This window comes from Rhinolophus ferrumequinum, chromosome 16 (genome assembly GCF_004115265.2).
Source record: "Rhinolophus ferrumequinum isolate MPI-CBG mRhiFer1 chromosome 16, mRhiFer1_v1.p, whole genome shotgun sequence".
Taxonomy (NCBI): Eukaryota; Metazoa; Chordata; class Mammalia; order Chiroptera; family Rhinolophidae; genus Rhinolophus; species Rhinolophus ferrumequinum.
Window position 1 is genome coordinate 56,168,466 of NC_046299.1, and position 17,710 is coordinate 56,186,175.

Sequence of the window (17,710 nt, forward strand, 5' to 3'; positions counted from 1 at the left end):
GCAGGCTGGACAGGTTTTCATCATGCTGCATATCCATTCCCATTTCCTTGTCTAATCATTAAACACACAGCTAGGATATACTGGCTGAGTTCAAACTCAGGTGAAGGTCTGGACTGGGTTTCAGGCCCATAGTGCAGGCCGTGAATAGAGACCAGAAATTCTCCAAGAAAACTGGATAAGCTTAGAAGTCAGAGGGAGTTATCAAGCCAGAAACAGAAGCATCAAGGTCCATAAACCAGGGAGAGGAACTGAGAAAAACAATACTGTGGCACCCATGGGTCAAGAATTGAAGTCAAAGTCATGGGTCAAGTGTCAAACTAAAGCAAATCAGATTAAGGTGGGGAGTCTAGAACTATTGTCTTGAATCCTATTGTCTTTGGACTAGTGTCCAAAATTCCCATTACGGTCTAACAGTGAAATAAGACATGTAACGGGCCCGCAGAGCTGGGAGTTTCAACAGCAATGTGGGTGAGCAGCCAGTGAGCCAAATATCAGAGGCCACAGCTTAGCTCTGACAAAAGTGCAGCTAATGAAGTCCACCATGGTCTGCAGATATCACTGAAGCTGCAGTAGCATCAGTGTCCAGCTCCCAAAGCAACTGTTTGGCCATCCTGGACCTTATCTTGGGAAGATAGGGTGGTCTAGTGGTCCTCTGCGTGAAAGCCACTGTGATCACCATTTAAGACTTGATATGCAGGCTTTGTGGGGAGGGGAGAGCAATGGTTTAGTTCAGCCTCCATGCTGATCTTGATCTCTAGGTGGCTCATGAACATCCTAGAATGGGGATGGCTCTGTGTCAATAATGAAATAGCCTTATCATTAGGGATCGTGCTTCAAAATTTGCGATATGGGAAACAGAAGACCTTTTCCTACTAGCTGAGGAAATCTGGCATTACAGATTCTACAGTATACACAAGATGCCACAAGCAGCATCAAAAGCCAGGAGCAAGGAAGCATCACCAAAGGGATGGGCAAAGGAGAGGATTGGAGGCCTGGGGCTGCTGTTATGTGGACCTGAGCAAAGGGTTGTTATTGCAAGAGATGGAGTCACAGGGATCCAGAAGCAAGCAGACATGACAGCAAGGATTGTAGGGCAGGCAGCTGCCCCACCGTCACTGGAGGTTAAGAGTTGCCTTGGGGATGCCTGCAATAGTGTATCAGCAGCTCAGGGGTGCAAAGTGGACATTAGAGCAATACACAGGACCAACAGTAGTTAAGGAGGTGGAGAGATGAGGGCAAGGAAGTTAAGGGAAGTCCATCCCACAAAAGGCAAGTGGAGAGCTCTCCAAGATCTGGAGCAGGAAGCAAAAGAGTGACCTCTGGAGGAGGTGCAGGAGGTGGTAGCCCCCCGGCTACGTCCCCCACAGGCTGCTGCCTCTGCAGCCCCTCCACCAGCCCCAGCCCTGCCCAGAAATGCCAAGAAGCTCCCAGCTCTTTCCCAAGATCTGGGTGGTATTGTTGGGGTGAAGGAGGAAGAAAAGCGGGCATAGCAGGTATGGCTCTTGAAATCTCTAGTTGCAGGTTGCTTTTGCAATCGTTGCAAGTCGTTGTGCAACTTGCTGGTCTTCTCAGTACCTTGGGTTTCTGGATATCTGTAAAATGCAGACAACTGATGATGCCCCTTAATTCACAGAGCAGCAGTGAGGTGCAGATAAGACCATGGACTGAGGGTGCTCTGTGGATCTAAGGCGATAATATGTGTAGTGTTAGGAATATCAGTGGCAGGTTTCCAGAACCCAGGTGGGGTGAGAGTAACTGAGTCAATAAGGAAGAAAACTGCCGGTTCTTAAAGAGTTCTTCAGAAGACCAGGACAGGTGGCTCAGATTACAGGGCCGCATAAATAGACAGTGCCTGCCAAGGAAAGGCTAATTTGCCTGGAGAACCTGGAGTCTTAGAAGAAGCAGCTGTGAGTTTATCTGTCCTTGCCTCTCATGTTGTTTTCCCAATGTCCAGTGCATAGCCCCCTGCCCCACTATAGGTGGTATATTTTACTGGTGTTGAGGAAGGAAGGGTCTATGTAGCTGTTCTGGTCTAGGAGGTATGGGTGTGGGAGGTGGGGGGCATAGCGGGGTGATAAGGAGCGTTCTTCTGCGCCTCACTCTGCTTGCTTTGCTCAGTGGGAGATTTGCTTTCTGGGTTGAGAGAGGGTGGATGATAGGATGTGATACCCACCCAGACCCCAGATGCCATTGTCTGGAAGCCCCAGTGGGAAATGCAATTCCTTCTCTCTCTCGGTTCCTCTCCATCCGCTATTTCTTCAGGAGGAAGTGTGGTGGAGGAGAAACAGACCAGACATTCACAGGCCTGGGTTCTAAGCCCATCCTAGTACCAATTGCCTGTGGGACATGGATAAACATGCTTTTCTATTAGCCTCAAAGTTTTACTTAAAACATATACTTATTAGACTAGGTCACTGATTTTTCCAACCAGTCTTCAAAGGAGTCTGTTTTGGTTTTATCAATGAAATCTTAGTCTGAAAGCTCGGCATAAACTGAACACTACGTGGATTGAGGGGCTTTGGCTCTGCCCACTCCTTCTATAGTCACAGCTAAGATGACTCATCCGAATCTTAGTTCTGAAAACCTGTAAGTTAGCTCTCTCCAAGGTCTCTTCGTGCTACAATGGGCTGGAGCCTTCTGTGCTATCTTGAGCATAGTATGTATTGCTTTTTATTGTTCCCTAGCTTTGGGTGCCGGGCCCCAGAATTGAGGCAGCAGCAGACCAGGGGACAATGCTCTTGCTCTGGCCTGGGTCCTTCAGTGCTCATTACTGAGTCTCTGCCACAGCAAGTGCTGTGAAACAGCTGCTGCTGGCCTGTGAGCTCATCTGGGTGTTTCTAGAGACTCCCACGATATCCGAGGAAGTGGTACTAGGTGTGATCAAAAAGTAAGGTATATGTTTACAGTTTTAAAAAATGTATTACAGTAAAAGACACATTGACATTAATCCCCCTCAAAATACTCCCCTCACTTCTAACACATTTGATCCATCATTCTTGCTACTTTCTGAAGCAGTACTGGAAAGTCTTCTTTTGTGAGTGTCTTTGGTTGCGCTGTCGTGGCTACTTTGATGTCCTGAATCGATTTAAAACATTTACCTTTCATGGTCATTTTGACTTTGGGGAAGAGCCAGAAGTTGCACGGTGCCAGATTTGGTGAATAAAGTGGATGAGAACACACTGTAATGTTTTATTTGACAGAAATTGCTGTACCAGGAGCAATGTGTGACATGGAGTCTTTCCGTTGTGATCATATGGTGAGCGCTGTGGCCGAGTACCATCCAATGGAAAGGCAGGGATCTTTAATATGGGAAGCGGCACATGGAACCTTAGTAACAGTGTGTGACAAGTTTCAACTTGTTTGGTGCCGTCAGTCAGGTGTGAGCTATGGTTCAGAGAAAGTGTGTTTTAAAGTGTGCCGTAAATCATCCTCCATCATGACAACGCTCCGTGTCACACATCGCTTCTGGTATATGGCAATTTCTGTCAAATAAAAGCTTTATGGTGTGTCCTCATTCACCTTATTCACCGGATCTGGCACCGTGTGACTTCTGGCTCTTCCCCAAAGTCAAAATGATTCAGGACATGGAGGCAGCCATGACAGTGCAACTAAAGACACTCACAAAAGAAGACCTTCCAGAACTACTTCAGAAAGTGGCAAGAACGATGGGATAAGTGTGTTTGAAGTGAGGGGAAGTATTTTGAGGGAGATTAATGACAATGTGTCTCTTGCTATAATAAATTTTTTAAAATTTAAACATTCACTGTCTTGTTGGATCACACCTCATAAATTCAAAATGGAAAAAGGCTAGTGCAAAATATGGTCCTCCATTGCCCAGAATCACCAGAAACTGGAGAAGAAGGCACTTCTTTGTCCAGGAAGTCCCTCCCCTGCCACCACCTCAGCCTGCCTGGTGACCCCCTTCTCCTTTGCACAGGTCCCTTGGACTTTGTTCCCAGTCTCTGCAACTCCTGTGAGCTCTTTCCATGCTCATAACTTTACAATTTCTCTCAGAGAGGAAAGAAGCCCAACACAGGAGTGACCAGGTTCCCACACTCACCAGTCTCACTTAATTCCGAAGTCCGTCTCAGATGGTAACTGGGTACCCTAGTGGACATCTGTTCTTTCTATGCTTACCCTGACTGAGCCCATCTCACATGCCCCCTCCTCCATGAGACCCCTCTTCAAGTCCTCTCAGGTGATCTGGGCAGGACTTTGGTGTCCCAGTTTCTCTCCAGCTGCTAATTTAGGATCTCTGAGAACTTTCACCTGGGTTCCATCTGGAACTTTCTACATGGAGACAGCGTCTAGTCCAGGAATGACAAATCTCCTGGCAAACATGCAGTCAAGTACCCATCTTGTGCTCAGGACAAATGTTACTCAGCATTCAGGACTCTGGCTGCTTTTCAGACCAGCACTGTAGACCGCCAGTGCTAGTCTATCCAGGGCAACAAGTGAGAGGCAACGGGTTTGCTTTGTTGGAGCTAAACCAACCACTTTAATGATACAGACAGGGAGAGGGAAGTTCAAAGAGGGGAAAGGTCCTGCCCAAAGGCACTCAGTGAATCCTTCTGATGTGACAGATGGCCTTGGTGAGGACTTCTACATCCTAGCCAGTGTGCTGATGACAGTGTCCAGGAAAGGCACTAGAAGGGACAAAATGGTGCATTTGAGAACGGTTAGACGATGCTGTGAACCCATGAGAGTTCCACCGAGGTCACTCATGCTCTTCCTGCCAGACTGTATGCCCACCTTGTCCCTAAATTGCCTTCAGAGTCCTGCTGCTCTCACCCCACAGGAGGGGAGAGGAGGTAGGGAAGTGCCTCTCCTGACCTCCAGCAGCTGGACCACATCCTAAGCCATGTTGCAGAACCAAGAGCATGTTTTTCTTTTTCTGTTCACTGCCTAGGTCATGATTCTCCTCCCCCTCTTCATGCTGATCCTGCTCATAGGACCTCTGAGGTCACAGGATGTGGAAATGAAGAATGAGTCCCAGAAAATAATGACCCATGCCTGCTCTCTGGTCATATGTAGCCCCGCGCAGAATGGCCTGCCTGGTCGTGACGGACGGGATGGCAGAGACGGCCCCCGGGGCGAGAAGGGGGATCCAGGTAGAGCTGGGACCATGGGTTTGTCCTGGTGGGAAGGGGTGGGCATTGGAATTGTAACCGACCCACTAACTGGATATTCTGCTGTGGAAGGCTTGGAGATGGAAACCTACTTCCTTGGGAAGGAGGAATCCCCCAGACATTCAGTCTACCTAAAACACTGCTTTCCCAGTTGGCAAACGACTGACTGCTCTGAGCCGCCAGGTGCCTGCCTCTGTCACCCAGCTGCCCTGATTCCTCCCCTAGGATTTTCTGATTTTTTTTTTCATCCCAAGAATGGGTAAATGACTGGCATTTGGAGCCCTTTAGGACCATGGTCTGGCTCTTAGCAGTTGTACATTTTGATTAGATGGTTCCTGTGCAGGGTATTAAATATTTTAAATATCTAACTAAACTCTACTGCATGAAGGGAAGGAAAGGATGAGGCTCTGTGGCCCTAGACTCAAGCCTGATCAAAAGGATTTGCCCTAAACACTAGTACATTAAGAGGAGCAGGAGCAGGAACTCACATTTCTTTGTTTAGCCCTGTGTTTGGGTGTTCTCTTGAGAAATTCATTGAATCCTACTTATAAGGAACATATTAATCTCATTTGACAGGTAAGAAAATTGTGATGCAGGGTGGCTAAATGACACCCAATCAGGAAGGTAAAAAGGACGTAGAGTTCTGCATCAGACAGTCTGCTTGATTGCTAGCTCCATCTCCACAGCACGATCCCCTCTGAGACAAGTCACTCAGTGTCCCTGAATCTCAGGTTGATCATCTGTAATGGGAATAACATCTACTACACAGTGACAAATAATTGAGCCAAGGCTTTATCCTTTGTTAAGACTTCAGGATAAAGTTGCATCTTCCTTTTGTACCCATCAGGTGAATTCTTCTGAGCTTTCCAAAGGTACTGTTATTAAGGGTATTAGCCAAGTAGTACTGCCCCACAGGGGAGGATCTGGGTCTCATTGGCAAGAAAGGAGAATTCAGTGAACCAGTAACGAGGATGAAGAGACCACCGTGGGTCTGGGCTGGGCCTATCGCGGGATCCACTGTGGTCTTTCTCTTTCTGGAATTTCCATTTTGGTTGAAGGAGGAAGGAAACTAACAACATTTAAGCTGGAAGGAATAGGAAACATTGCCAGGCTTTGTAGGACTAGGGACAAGCAAACAAGTGTCTATCTGTCCTTTACAGACAGAAAGTGGCTCCCAGCAGAAATGGGGTGGGGCTTGGGAAAGCTGCCTGGAAGTGGACTCAGAAGAAGGGTGGTATTCCAGGTGCCAGCTCTCAGGGAACCCCCGCTCTCTCCTGGTTGGTGATTGGAGAGAGAACAGCCGTAGTCGGGCCGGCGGACCAGGCTCCACACTGGCTCCTGAATTCCAGGCACTTTAGTCACTCGACTGTTTTGGGTCGGAGAATTTACTGAAGAGCTTGGAACATCCTCAGAATCGTGACCCAAGTAGGTCTGGGTGGGAGAGTCTGCATTTGTGACAACCTCCCCTGTACATTCTGAAGCACATGGTCCCAAGGACCTGCTATAAAGGACAGATGGGCCTGAGAAGAGAGACCCTTAAGTAGAGGTGGAGGCTGGTGCCACGGTCACTGTGGTGATGCCCAGACGTGTCCTGGAGGGCCAGTAAGACAAGGACCCTGCTTTGGGGGATTGTATTTCCAGAGCCAATTCCCGTACTCCTCAGCACCTCCAAGATTCCTGCTCAGAAGGATTTAGTGAGACAGTACCTTCAGGAGTAAAGCCACACCCCTCATTGCAGCCCACAGGGCCCCTCTCTACCTTTGCTTACTTCTCTGATCTCACCTCCTTCTCCTCATCTCCACTCTGGCTTCTCCCTGGTCCCTCAATACGCTCTGCCCCCCCCCACCTGCTCAGGGTCCTGCCACTGCTCTTCCCATAGAGGTCGCTGTGCTTGTTTGTCACCCTCCCAGCTTTACTCGTAGACCACCTGCTCTGTGAGTCCCTCTCTGATCACCTCCCCCACTTAGAAGACACCCGCACCAACACTCTCTATGCTTTCTTTCCTCTGTGACACTTATTGTGATCTAATAAACCAAATGGTATACATTTTAATTTGTATTATCTGTTTCTATGCCGTTGAGTTTATGCTCCAGGAGGAAGGGACTTAATTTGTTCTCTGTTTCTCTCACTACTGTATCCCATTTAAGACAGTGCCTTACAAATAGCAGAAGCTCAGTGACTACTTATGGAATGAATGAATTTGAGATGCAAGGAGAGGAGAAATTTTAGTACAACTAAGATTGGCCAAACTGCTGGTCCGTAAAGCTTCACTTCAGGTGGCATTAGGGTTCAGAGCGAGATCTTTGGGGGAATCCTAGATGCCAGATTAGTGCTTTGGGAGGCACGGTGCTTGTTGTTGAAGGTGTTCCTTCCCCCACCCCAGTGCTCTCACGGCCTTCACCATTGTGTGTCAAGGATGGGCAACCTTGAACTCTCCCTTCCAGGGAGTGAATTTTCCCTTTGGCCCTTCTACGTGCCTCCATCCTGGCTAGGATGGAGCCCAAGTGAGGCTCAGCCTGGGGTCAGGGCATCTCTACCCCTAGCATAGTGCACTGTTGGATATGGATGTGGGGCTCATCCTGTAACCCTTTGTGCTTCCATTTCATTCCTAGTGAGGATCCTAACCAAAATCAGGACACAACGCACAGCACAGAACCTCTCAAAGGCACCAGTTCTCCCCCCATCACCAGCACAGTCTTGCCCCAGGCAGGCCTGGCCCCTCTTGCCCTGGAAACATGGTTTCCATGTCTGAAATGTGACCTGTCCTCTACAAGTCTCTCTAAATCCTCCTCACCCTTGAAGTCGCATTTCTTCCTTTAGGAAAACAGCTCTGAGTATATGTGTGTGTGCTAGGGTTGGGGTGCTGGGATGGGCTGAGGAGCTTCTCATGCACTGTCTTCCTCACTCATATTTAACATCCTGCTACAAATCCCTTGCAGAACAGGACCTGGCGCTAACCTTTTCATCTTGCTCAGTGCTCAGCATAAAGTCATGTTCCATAGTTGGTTTCTTAGTGAACAGAGACATGAAATAATGAGCAAATGGACAAATAAGTGAATGAATAGCCAGTGGGCACTACCTGTCAGGTGTCATTTCCCTTCTCTTCTTTTTGCACATGAATGTTTATAGTAGCTTTATTCACAACAGCCAAAAGATGGAAATAAGCCAAATGTCCATCAACTGATGAATGAATAAAGGAAATGTGGTCTGCCCACACAGCGGTGCATTGTTCGTCCATGCCAAAGAATGAAGTACTGAGAAATGCCACATAGTGGATACACCTTGAGAATGTCACTCCAAGTTAAAAAAGCCAGACCCGAAAGGTCATATATTGCATGAGCCCATTGATATGAAATATCCAGAATACGTAACAGAGACAGTAGAATAGTGATAGCCGGGGGTTGGGGGGAAGGAAGGGGATAGGGAGTGCCTGTTTAATGGCTATGAGGTTTGCTTTTGGGGTGATGGAATGTTTTTGAACTAAATAGAGGTGGTAGTTGTATAACGTTGTGAAGGTGCTAAATGCCATTGAACTGTATATTTTAAAAACGTTAGTTTTATGTTACATGAATTTCACCTAAAAAAAAAAAAAAAGAATAACCAAACTCACAGAATTGAGTGTAAAATTCTTAAATATTGATAGCCATTTGCTCTTTTTAGTCTTTTTTGGGTAAATCTTCTGTAATTTCAGGCTTAGGCAGCCTTTCTTGAGGTAACATGCCCTTTTTTCAAATGTTTGGTTATTTTCCAATAGAAAATATTATGTGGTCACCAATAGACAAAAAGAAGACAATTTAAAGTGCCTTAATTGTGCCACTTAGGAAAAACAAGTGTTAACACTTTTGTGTATGCCTTTCCTGTGATTTTTCCAATGTGTATTACATGTACACACACCCTACAATGTATGTACATATTTATGAAACAGAATTATATTGAACATAGTATTTATAACATACTTTTATCACTTAGTGATATAATAGATAACAATTTGGGCTGTTTCCTATAGTTTGAAGGGCATGTTACAAAGCTTTTCCTTTTTTTTTCATTGAGATATAATTGACATATAACATGATATTAGTTTCAGGTATACAACATAATGATTCAATATTTGTGTATATTGTGAAACAATCACCACAATAAGTTTAGTTAACATCCATCACCAAACATAGCTACAATTTATTTTTCCTTTTGATGAGAGCTTTTAAGATGCATTCTCTTGGCAACTTTCAAATATACAATACACCATTCTGTATGTTACCCCAGGACTTATTTATTTTATAACTTGAAGTTTGTACTGTTTGACCACCTTCACTCATTTTGCCTGCCCCTCAGCTCCCACCTCTTGAAACCACCAATAATCTGATCTCTGTATCTATGAGTTCGAGTTTCTTGTTTTGTTTTTTTAGAATCCACATATACGTGAGATCATATGATATTTGTCTTTCTTTGTCTGACTTATTTCACTTAGCATAATACCCTCAAGGTCCATCCATATTGTTGCTAATGGTAGGATTTTTCTCTTCTTCTTTTTTAAAATTTTTATTGGGGAATATTGGGGAACTGTGTGTTTCTCCAGGGCCCATCAGCTCCAAGTCGTTGTCCTTCAATCTAGTTGTGGAGGGAGCAGCTCAGCTCCAAGTACAGTTGGCTGTTTTCAATCTTAGTTGCAGGGGGCACAGCCCACCATCCCATGTGGGAATCGAACCGGCAACCTTGTTGTTAAGAGCTCGTGCTCTAACCAACTGAGCCATCTGGCCAGCCTTAGATTTTTTTCTTTTTAATGGCTGAATAATATTGCAATACACACACACACACACACACACACACACACACACACACAGTGCCAAAAAAGTGTATATACATTTTAAGAAAGGAAAAAATTGTATTAATTATAATATTCAATATATACCGATAACAAAAGATGAACACAAGTCACGTTTGACTTCTGCCATTACAAGAGGTGCTCAAAGTGGTGACCATCAGCGTCCAAATACTTCTGATGACGGCAAACTACTGCTTGAGCATACACATCTCTTAAAATGTGTATACATTTTTTTTAGCACCCCTGATATATATATATACATATATCTCACATCTTCTTTTTCCATTCATCCATCATGAACACTTAGGTTGTTTCCATTTCTTGCTATGATAAATAATGTTGCAATGAACATGGGGATGAAGATGTCTTTTTGAATTAGTGTTTTCTTTTCCTTTGGATAAATACCCAAAAGACAAATTGCTGGATTGTACGGTAATTCTATTTTTAATTTTTGAGATGAGTATTTTCTGTACTCATCTGCATAACAGCTGTACCAATTTACATTCCCACCAATAGTTCACAGTGTTCCTTTTTCTGCATATCCTTGTCAACACTTGTTATCTCTTGTCTTTTTTATGATCGCCATTCTAACAGGTGTGAAGTGAAATCTCACGAGTTTGATTTGCATTTCCCTGATGATTACTGTCAGGTGTCGTTTCTGATATAAATTTTGGTTCTAGGAAGGGGAGAGCAAGGAGTTCACAATCCAGGGTAAATGCTGTCAGATTTCCTGCCCTAAATACTGTGGCCTTGGGACAGGGGAAGATGCAATGCATGGAAAGTCAGACAGGTCATGGCTTGAAGCCACCTCAAACTCTGGCAAACCTGTTTCCTTATCTGTAAAATGGGGATGTGGACACCCATATCCAGGATCACCCCTGGACTGAGGCGTGTGGAGGTGGAATGTCTACACCCTGTAGATCCCTGAAGGAATGTCAGGGTGCTGGCTCCTCCTGGGCCTCGGGCCAGGTTTGTGACCATTTCTTCTGCTGCTACAGGTTTGCCAGGACCTGCAGGGCGAATGGGGATGCGTGGATCACGTGGCCCAGCTGGGGCCAAAGGGGACAATGGTACTGTTGGAGAACCCGGACCAAAGGGAGACATTGGACCACGTGGTGAGCAGCTGGGCATGGAATGCAATGTCTGCAAGTGGTACTGCTGCCATTAAGATATGCCAATAGGCATGCATGTATCTCATCTAAGGAAGAAGGAAGAAGGTTGTTCTGAAGGTGGCACTGGGTTATTTTGGGGGAGGCTGGAAATACTGTTGGGCTTCATTTCTAGGATGATTTTGCCTCTCAGACTTCTATTATTGCTCTCATCTTTTCATGCACTCCCACTTCCAAAAAGAGTTAGTGTCACTGACTGGGCTGGTCCTTTTCCCCAGGACCTCCAGGACCTCCAGGTTCGCCTGGTCCAGCTGGAAGAGAGGGTCCCGCAGGAATGCAGGGGAATGTAGGACCTCAAGGCAAACCAGGCCCAAGAGGAGAGGCTGGACCCAAAGGTAGGTGGTTGGTATGTGGCTGGTCTGGGAGAGATTAGGGAAGAATGACAGTGGCGGTCCTTGCTATGACCGAAGGCATGTTCAGAGCGCCAGGAAAAGCCCAGACCATCAGCACTGATACGCCGTGCTATGGCCCCTTCTCCCCACATTCCCATATTGACAGTACTTTTCTGTTAGCCTCCATGGAGGAGCCCAGGCAGCAAGGAACACAGTCTCCCCAGTTCTCTCTCTCACCCTGGAGCTGTGGGTGAAAAGCTCCACTACTGAGGGAATCATACATACTGCTCACACTCTCAGCAGCATTTGTCCCAATTTGTTCCTTCCTCAGGAGAAATGGGTGCCCCAGGCATGGAAGGCTCTGCAGGAGCAACAGGCCCCCCAGGTCTTAAGGGAGAGAGAGGTGACCCTGGTGCGCGTGGAGTCCCTGGGATTGCGGGGATAGCAGGTGAGTGATGGAAGAAGCTGGGGTGGGGCTTCAGTTTTCCTGTGTCCACCTGGAGCTGCTAACACCTACCCCTCCACCGTCACTCCACCCATTAGGTCAGAGCTGACATTAACGGGTGGTAGGGTGAGCATATACAAGGAGGGTACATCGATGGACTCGGGGAGCACTGTATCTAGGGGAGTGCGAAGTGAGGAACAGGGACAGTCAGTACAAGGAAGGTTGGTTGCTGGGGGATGGGGATGGTCAGTGCGCAGAGACGGTGCCTGGCTGGGTTCTGGGAACAGACTGCATATGGGGTGGGTGCATTGCTAGGCAATAGCACAGTCCATATACTGAGAAGGTGAAAATGCTGGAAAATGTACACAGAGCTCACCCAACTCTTTTCCATTTTCAGGGCCTCCTGGACCCATAGGTCCACAGGGACCTCCAGGTGCCAGGGGCACCCCAGGACCAAAGGGGGACAGAGGTGCTCCTGGGGACAAAGGAGAAAAAGGAGAGAGTGGACTTCCAGGTAAGGTAGGCTTCCCTAGCTCTGGGAGCTCCCCCCAGGGTGGGGAGGGAAAAGAGGGGGAGGGCCCTCTTCAACTCAGGGCGGGCCCTCCTCTTGGTGTCAGCCCCAGTAATTACAGGAGGGTGTGAAAGCAGGAGAGACTAACAAGCCGGAAGGCTCTGTCTGGTTTTAGACTCTATTACTCAGTGGAGGGCAACCTGGAGCAGTTTTTCCATTTGATCATGGGGACAAGCTCATCTCCCTTCACAAGCCAGCAGATAGCTTTGAGCATCCAACAGCCCAATGGATGGGAAGTACTTGAGAAATGTGTATTCCTGTCTCTCCACTCCACAGGAAGTGTTATCAGATTCTCAGAATTTGGAGTGAAAATGTCATCTTTCAGTGTCAGTCGGGTGCAAGGATCTGCTCAGGGGGCAGTTTGTTCACAGCAGAACCACATGGGCACAGGGCACATCCCATGGGCACAGGAGCCAGTTGTTTCAGCAGATGTGGGCTTCCTGGGGGTCAGCCCCAGCTCCTTACACCCACTCCCAGTGTGCTCAGGCTCTAAGCCAGTCCCAGCTATGCCTTCACTTGGCCTCTCTCTCCTGCAGACATCACTGCTCTGAGGCAGCAGGTGGCAGCCTTACAGACACAGCTACAAGGCCTCCAGAGCACCTTGTCTCAGTACAAGAAAGGTGAGTTCCTGGGCCTGAACTGGATCAGACACTGAGGCTAAGCCCCAGACTGGGTCTGAACCTTGGTGTGGAGTTGGCTGGGCCAAGGCCTGGGATTGTGTGAGCTGGGACCATGTTTAGGGCTAGAGCTGGAACTGGTGTGGGGCTAAGGATAGGGATGGGACAGAGCACTGCAGCCACATGCTCCAGGGCCTGGCGGTAGATGCAAGGGACAAGTAGCAGGATATGGGCTGCAGGAAGCATGGTCGGGGCTGTCAGGTTCCGGAACACCCCTGACATCACAGCCACCTGTCACCTGAGCCAGGTCAATGCCCCGTCCTCAACGCAGTTCGGCACACCTTCACTCCTGCCAACCCTGTGCTGGTCCCTGTGACAGACATGGGGACACCCAGCCACCCAGGATGCATTTCTGATCTGTGGGGCCAGGTATACAAGTGCCCAGCCCACAGGAGCTGAGACTCCAGACACTGCTCTGAGAGCTGGCCTGGGATGCTGCCCTTCAGATCCAAGGCTTGTGGGGGCCTGATTTCGGTGTGTGACTGAGAGTCTCACCTGAGACATGCCCAGGGTCTGGCAGGGGGCAGGCTGCCTCTGGGCTCTAATCAGTGCTGGGCACCCCCTGCCCCTTCCTGGGTGTTCAAAGTACAGATTCTTCCCTAACTCTGGAATGCTGAGCAGTCAGAGGCCTGCAGGAGCACGCACCCGAGTGCCCTGTGCCTTTGGGAATCTCCACCTCAGTCCCTAATTCCCCCTCCCTGATGTCAGCTTTGAGTCACATCATTCAGCAAATCTCATTGATCCAAAAATAGAAGAGTTTTCTGCAGGAGGAAGGCGTAAAGGGGCTTGTCTGGGTGAGACATAGAGTTGGCTCCTAAGTACTTAAGCCAATGCAGTACCTAAGTACCAAGGATGAGAGGAGTTTCAAGAATTTGGTGTGTCTTCCTTCATCCACAAACATATTTGCATATGTATTCAGTCACTCCATATGCACAGTGATGCAAACACGGGAGAACTTGTGCACATGCACCTGCCACACGTGTTCTTACATAGGCACTCACTTCATGCCATCTACGTACATGAGCACACACACATATGCAGGCACATACAAAATATTCACACACATCCAGATGGACTTCAAGTACTCCCTGTACCTTCAGATGGACACATGGACATGTTCATGTGTGCACATGTGTACCGTCTCAGATGCATGGCCACAAGCCCAGTAATGGCACATGGACTCTTGCACTGACCTTGTCCAGGTCTGCTCTGAGTGCCAGCCTGGGCCTGTGGAGAATCTGCCTTCTGAGCCCTTATTGAAGCTGAGAGGAGAAAAGAAGTGAGTCAGGGTGCAGCCTGGGCTCCTAACTAGCCCTGTGAGGCTAGAGCCCTCTATGGAGCCCTGAAAGTTTCCATGCATGAGCCCTGAAATCAAAAGAATGGGGAATGAGATGGAATAAAAAGAGATAGTTGACATGTCACACATGTGATGCTTTTATAAAGTGTACCCCACTTTAGAAATGAGGAATTGGAAAATCTGAAAAGAGAAGTGACTTTCCCTGGCCCACCTGGACTGTCCCTACTAGGATGGGGCTTGATTGACAGACAGGGCTCTGTCCAGCACTGATCCCGCCCCTGCCCACCATTCCCCTGCACACCTTTATGTTCTCACCTAGCACTCTGGGGGAGGATGACTGCTGTTGCCCTCCCCACATGTACACCGAGAGGCCAGCATTGGGCTGTACCCAGTGCAGAGATCAGCACATCTTGCTCTCAGGTGGCCCACCCTCTCCTCCCCTTTCTCTCACCCCACACACAGCACAGATCCTCTCTGACAACCCCACACACCCTGCTGTTATGAAGGGGTCAGAGTGAGATCAGAATGGGCCCGGGGCTGTGCTGTCCCTACTCTCGGAGACTGTCCCAGCCTGCACAGTGCCCTTTCCCTGGCCAAATTCAGTGCAATTCTACCCCGTAATTGGAAAACTGATTCTGGTAGGCAACGAGGGTGAAATAGACAGAGCGTGTCCAAACTTCAGTGTCAGATCAAACAAGGTTTAGTTGCTAACTCTACATTTGATAATTACGTGACGTTGGGCCTCTTAACTTCTCTGAGTCCAGTGTTCTCATCTGTAACTAGAGACCTCAGTACCACCTCACAGGGTGCGTCGTGGAGCTGGGGCCGCTCTGGAACCAAGTGTCCCGCTTTTGTCCTATCGCGTGCCACCATACCCAGTACGGGAGGCCTGGGGGCTCCAGTTGGAGGACAAAGGTGTCAGAGCCCCTAAGTTTTGGCCAGGTAATGCCACAACCACAACCTGACTCTCCTCTTCTCCTAGTGGAGATGTTCCCTGACGGCCGAAGTGTTGGGGAGAAGATCTTCAAGACAGGAGGCTTTGAAAAAACTTTTGCGGAGGCACAGCAGATATGCCGACAGGCTGGGGGAGAGATGGCCTCCCCACGCTCTGCAGCTGAGAACGCGGCCGTGCAACAGCTGGCCATAGCTCAGAACAAGAATGTGTTCCTAGGCATGACCTACACAAATGGCAAGTTCACCTACCCCACGGGGCAGCCCCTGGTCTACTCAAACTGGGCCCCAGGGGAGCCCAACAACGATAGTGGGGCAGAGCAATGTGTGGAGCTCTACACCAACGGCAAGTGGAACGACAAGAAGTGCGGTGAAAACCGCCTTGTGGTCTGCGAGTTCTGAGCCCCCTCGGTGGGCAGGGCAATCGTGACCCAGGAGCCTGGCCAGCGAGCCTGGGCCCACACCTGTGTACTGCCAACATCACAATAAAAAGCTGACACCTCTGCTGCCCAAGGCTTCTCCACAGAGCCGAGGGCTGAGGACAGAGCTAGCGCTCCTATGGAATGCCTCTCTCAGAATAAAATGCAGAACTAGCTTCACGCACTGGCAGACCTGTCGGAGGAGAAAGGGGCCAGCCTGTTTCCCCAGTTGCAAAGGATCCAATTAGGCCTCCAAGACCTCCCTGTTTCAAAAATCCAATGGCTCTTCCTCAGCCCTTCTCAGCCACATTTGATTCAGCTAGTAAGCTCCCTCTTCATCAATCCTCTTCTTGCCCCAGGACAATCTTGCTGGTTTTATCCTATGGCTGCTCCTCAGCTCCATTTGCTGGTTCCTCCTTCTCTTCTTGACCACTTAATGGCTATGTGCTCAAGCCTTCACTCTCGGTCCCCTTCTCGTCTCACCTCATTACAGGGTGAGCTCATTCTGTCCACGGCTTCAGATTCCTTCTACCGGTGGCTCCCACCTGTATATCCCTGCTCAGGACCTCTCCCTGAGCCTCAGACTCCTCTAGCCGTTGCAGCTGGAGCCCCAGCGCTGGGAGGCCTCAGTGCTGCCTGAGCCCTGGATGCTGCACAGCAGAGTGGGATGACCTGGCAGGTCACCTGCCTCCCCAGCCAGACTGTGTGGCTTCATGGCCAGCAGACACCTCATCCTCGCACACTCAGGGTCTCTTTCTAACCACATCAATATGACTGTCTCTTGGCTCATGGGAGGGAGTACCGTCTTCACAATCCTAATTCCATCTGAAACCTCAGGCACAGAGGGTGTCCAGCCGTGCTCAAATCCATCCCCAACCCTCCTCTTGCCAGCAATGTTTACTCCCCACTCTGCCTCAGCGATAATCGAGTCGAATCCTCCTCATTTTACAGATATGGAAACCAAGATACAGAGAGGGGAGGGGACTTGCCCAAGACCATGGGTGGTATCAGTGCAGCAGCTCTGTCATGGAAAAGGTCACCTGACCCCAAAGTTTATACTTTTGGCCTATACATTTTTAGGCTAAAGGCCTCTGTATGTTACTTGGTTTTATTGACATACTGAGGCAAAAATGATTTGAATCGCACCTGTGCTTAAGAAATCGGAATGACACCTGAATGAACCACAGGCTCATAGGAGGGAGCAACACATATGCCTCCCCCAGACAAGAAACCTACCTCTCTTTCCTTTTTTCCCAGGGACGAGGAGGACTGCCCTTTCTGGCTCCTCCTGAATAGAACCCACAAACCCCAGCCCTCTTCCCAACAGTCCTGCAGCTACACCTCATATATAGGACAGCACGTCTGAAAACAAAAAGCCACACACAGCTCCAGCTCTCTGCTATGATCTTTTTCCTATTAACTGAAAAAAAAAAATCCCCAATTTCCGGAAGCTTCTGAAATATAAGGTTGTTATGCAATAGTGAGCAAACAGTCTTCAGTACAGAGGCCACACATGGACTTACTCAACCAGGGAGCTTAGAAAGGACTTTTTCACTACAAGAAAACAAAACAAAACAAAACAAAACTGGATCTAGTTTAAGCCAAATAGAAGCATTTTTTTCTAAGAACAAAGTTATGAATTGGCTCAAGAAAGATGGGTTGCACAGGCAACACAGTGCTGTCTCCCTGCTTCTACATCTGTGTATCCTCACCTCTTCTCCTCTTCTACACACCACCTTCTTCTCCTTCCGGTTTCTTGAGGGCCTGAGCATAGGGAATTATGTGTCACACAAAGATCAAAAACTCTTGCTTGATATCAATTCAAAATTCCTGTAGAAACGAATCTAGCTGTCTCAGTGCATCCCCAAGATACATCTCTGGTCCAATCAACTAAACCT

General features: G+C 48.3%; 1 protein-coding gene across 2 annotated transcripts; it reads left to right on the forward strand.

The window, feature by feature from the left end:
• Positions 1-1,318: 1,318 nt before the first annotated feature.
• On the forward strand, positions 1,319-15,952 carry SFTPD (surfactant protein D). 2 transcript variants are annotated; one of them, XM_033130755.1, is made up of 8 exons: positions 1,319-1,493; positions 4,910-5,111; positions 10,950-11,066; positions 11,339-11,455; positions 11,784-11,900; positions 12,295-12,411; positions 13,005-13,088; positions 15,425-15,952. In XM_033130755.1, exons 2-8 carry the CDS (start codon positions 4,913-4,915, stop codon positions 15,793-15,795), a joined length of 1,122 nt encoding a protein of 373 aa, XP_032986646.1. In that variant the 5' UTR covers positions 1,319-1,493; positions 4,910-4,912; the 3' UTR covers positions 15,796-15,952. The 2 variants fall into 2 exon arrangements, with proteins under 2 accessions (XP_032986646.1, XP_032986645.1); XM_033130754.1 differs by lacking the exon at positions 1,319-1,493 and adding an exon at positions 1,769-1,907.
• Positions 15,953-17,710: the final 1,758 nt, after the last annotated feature.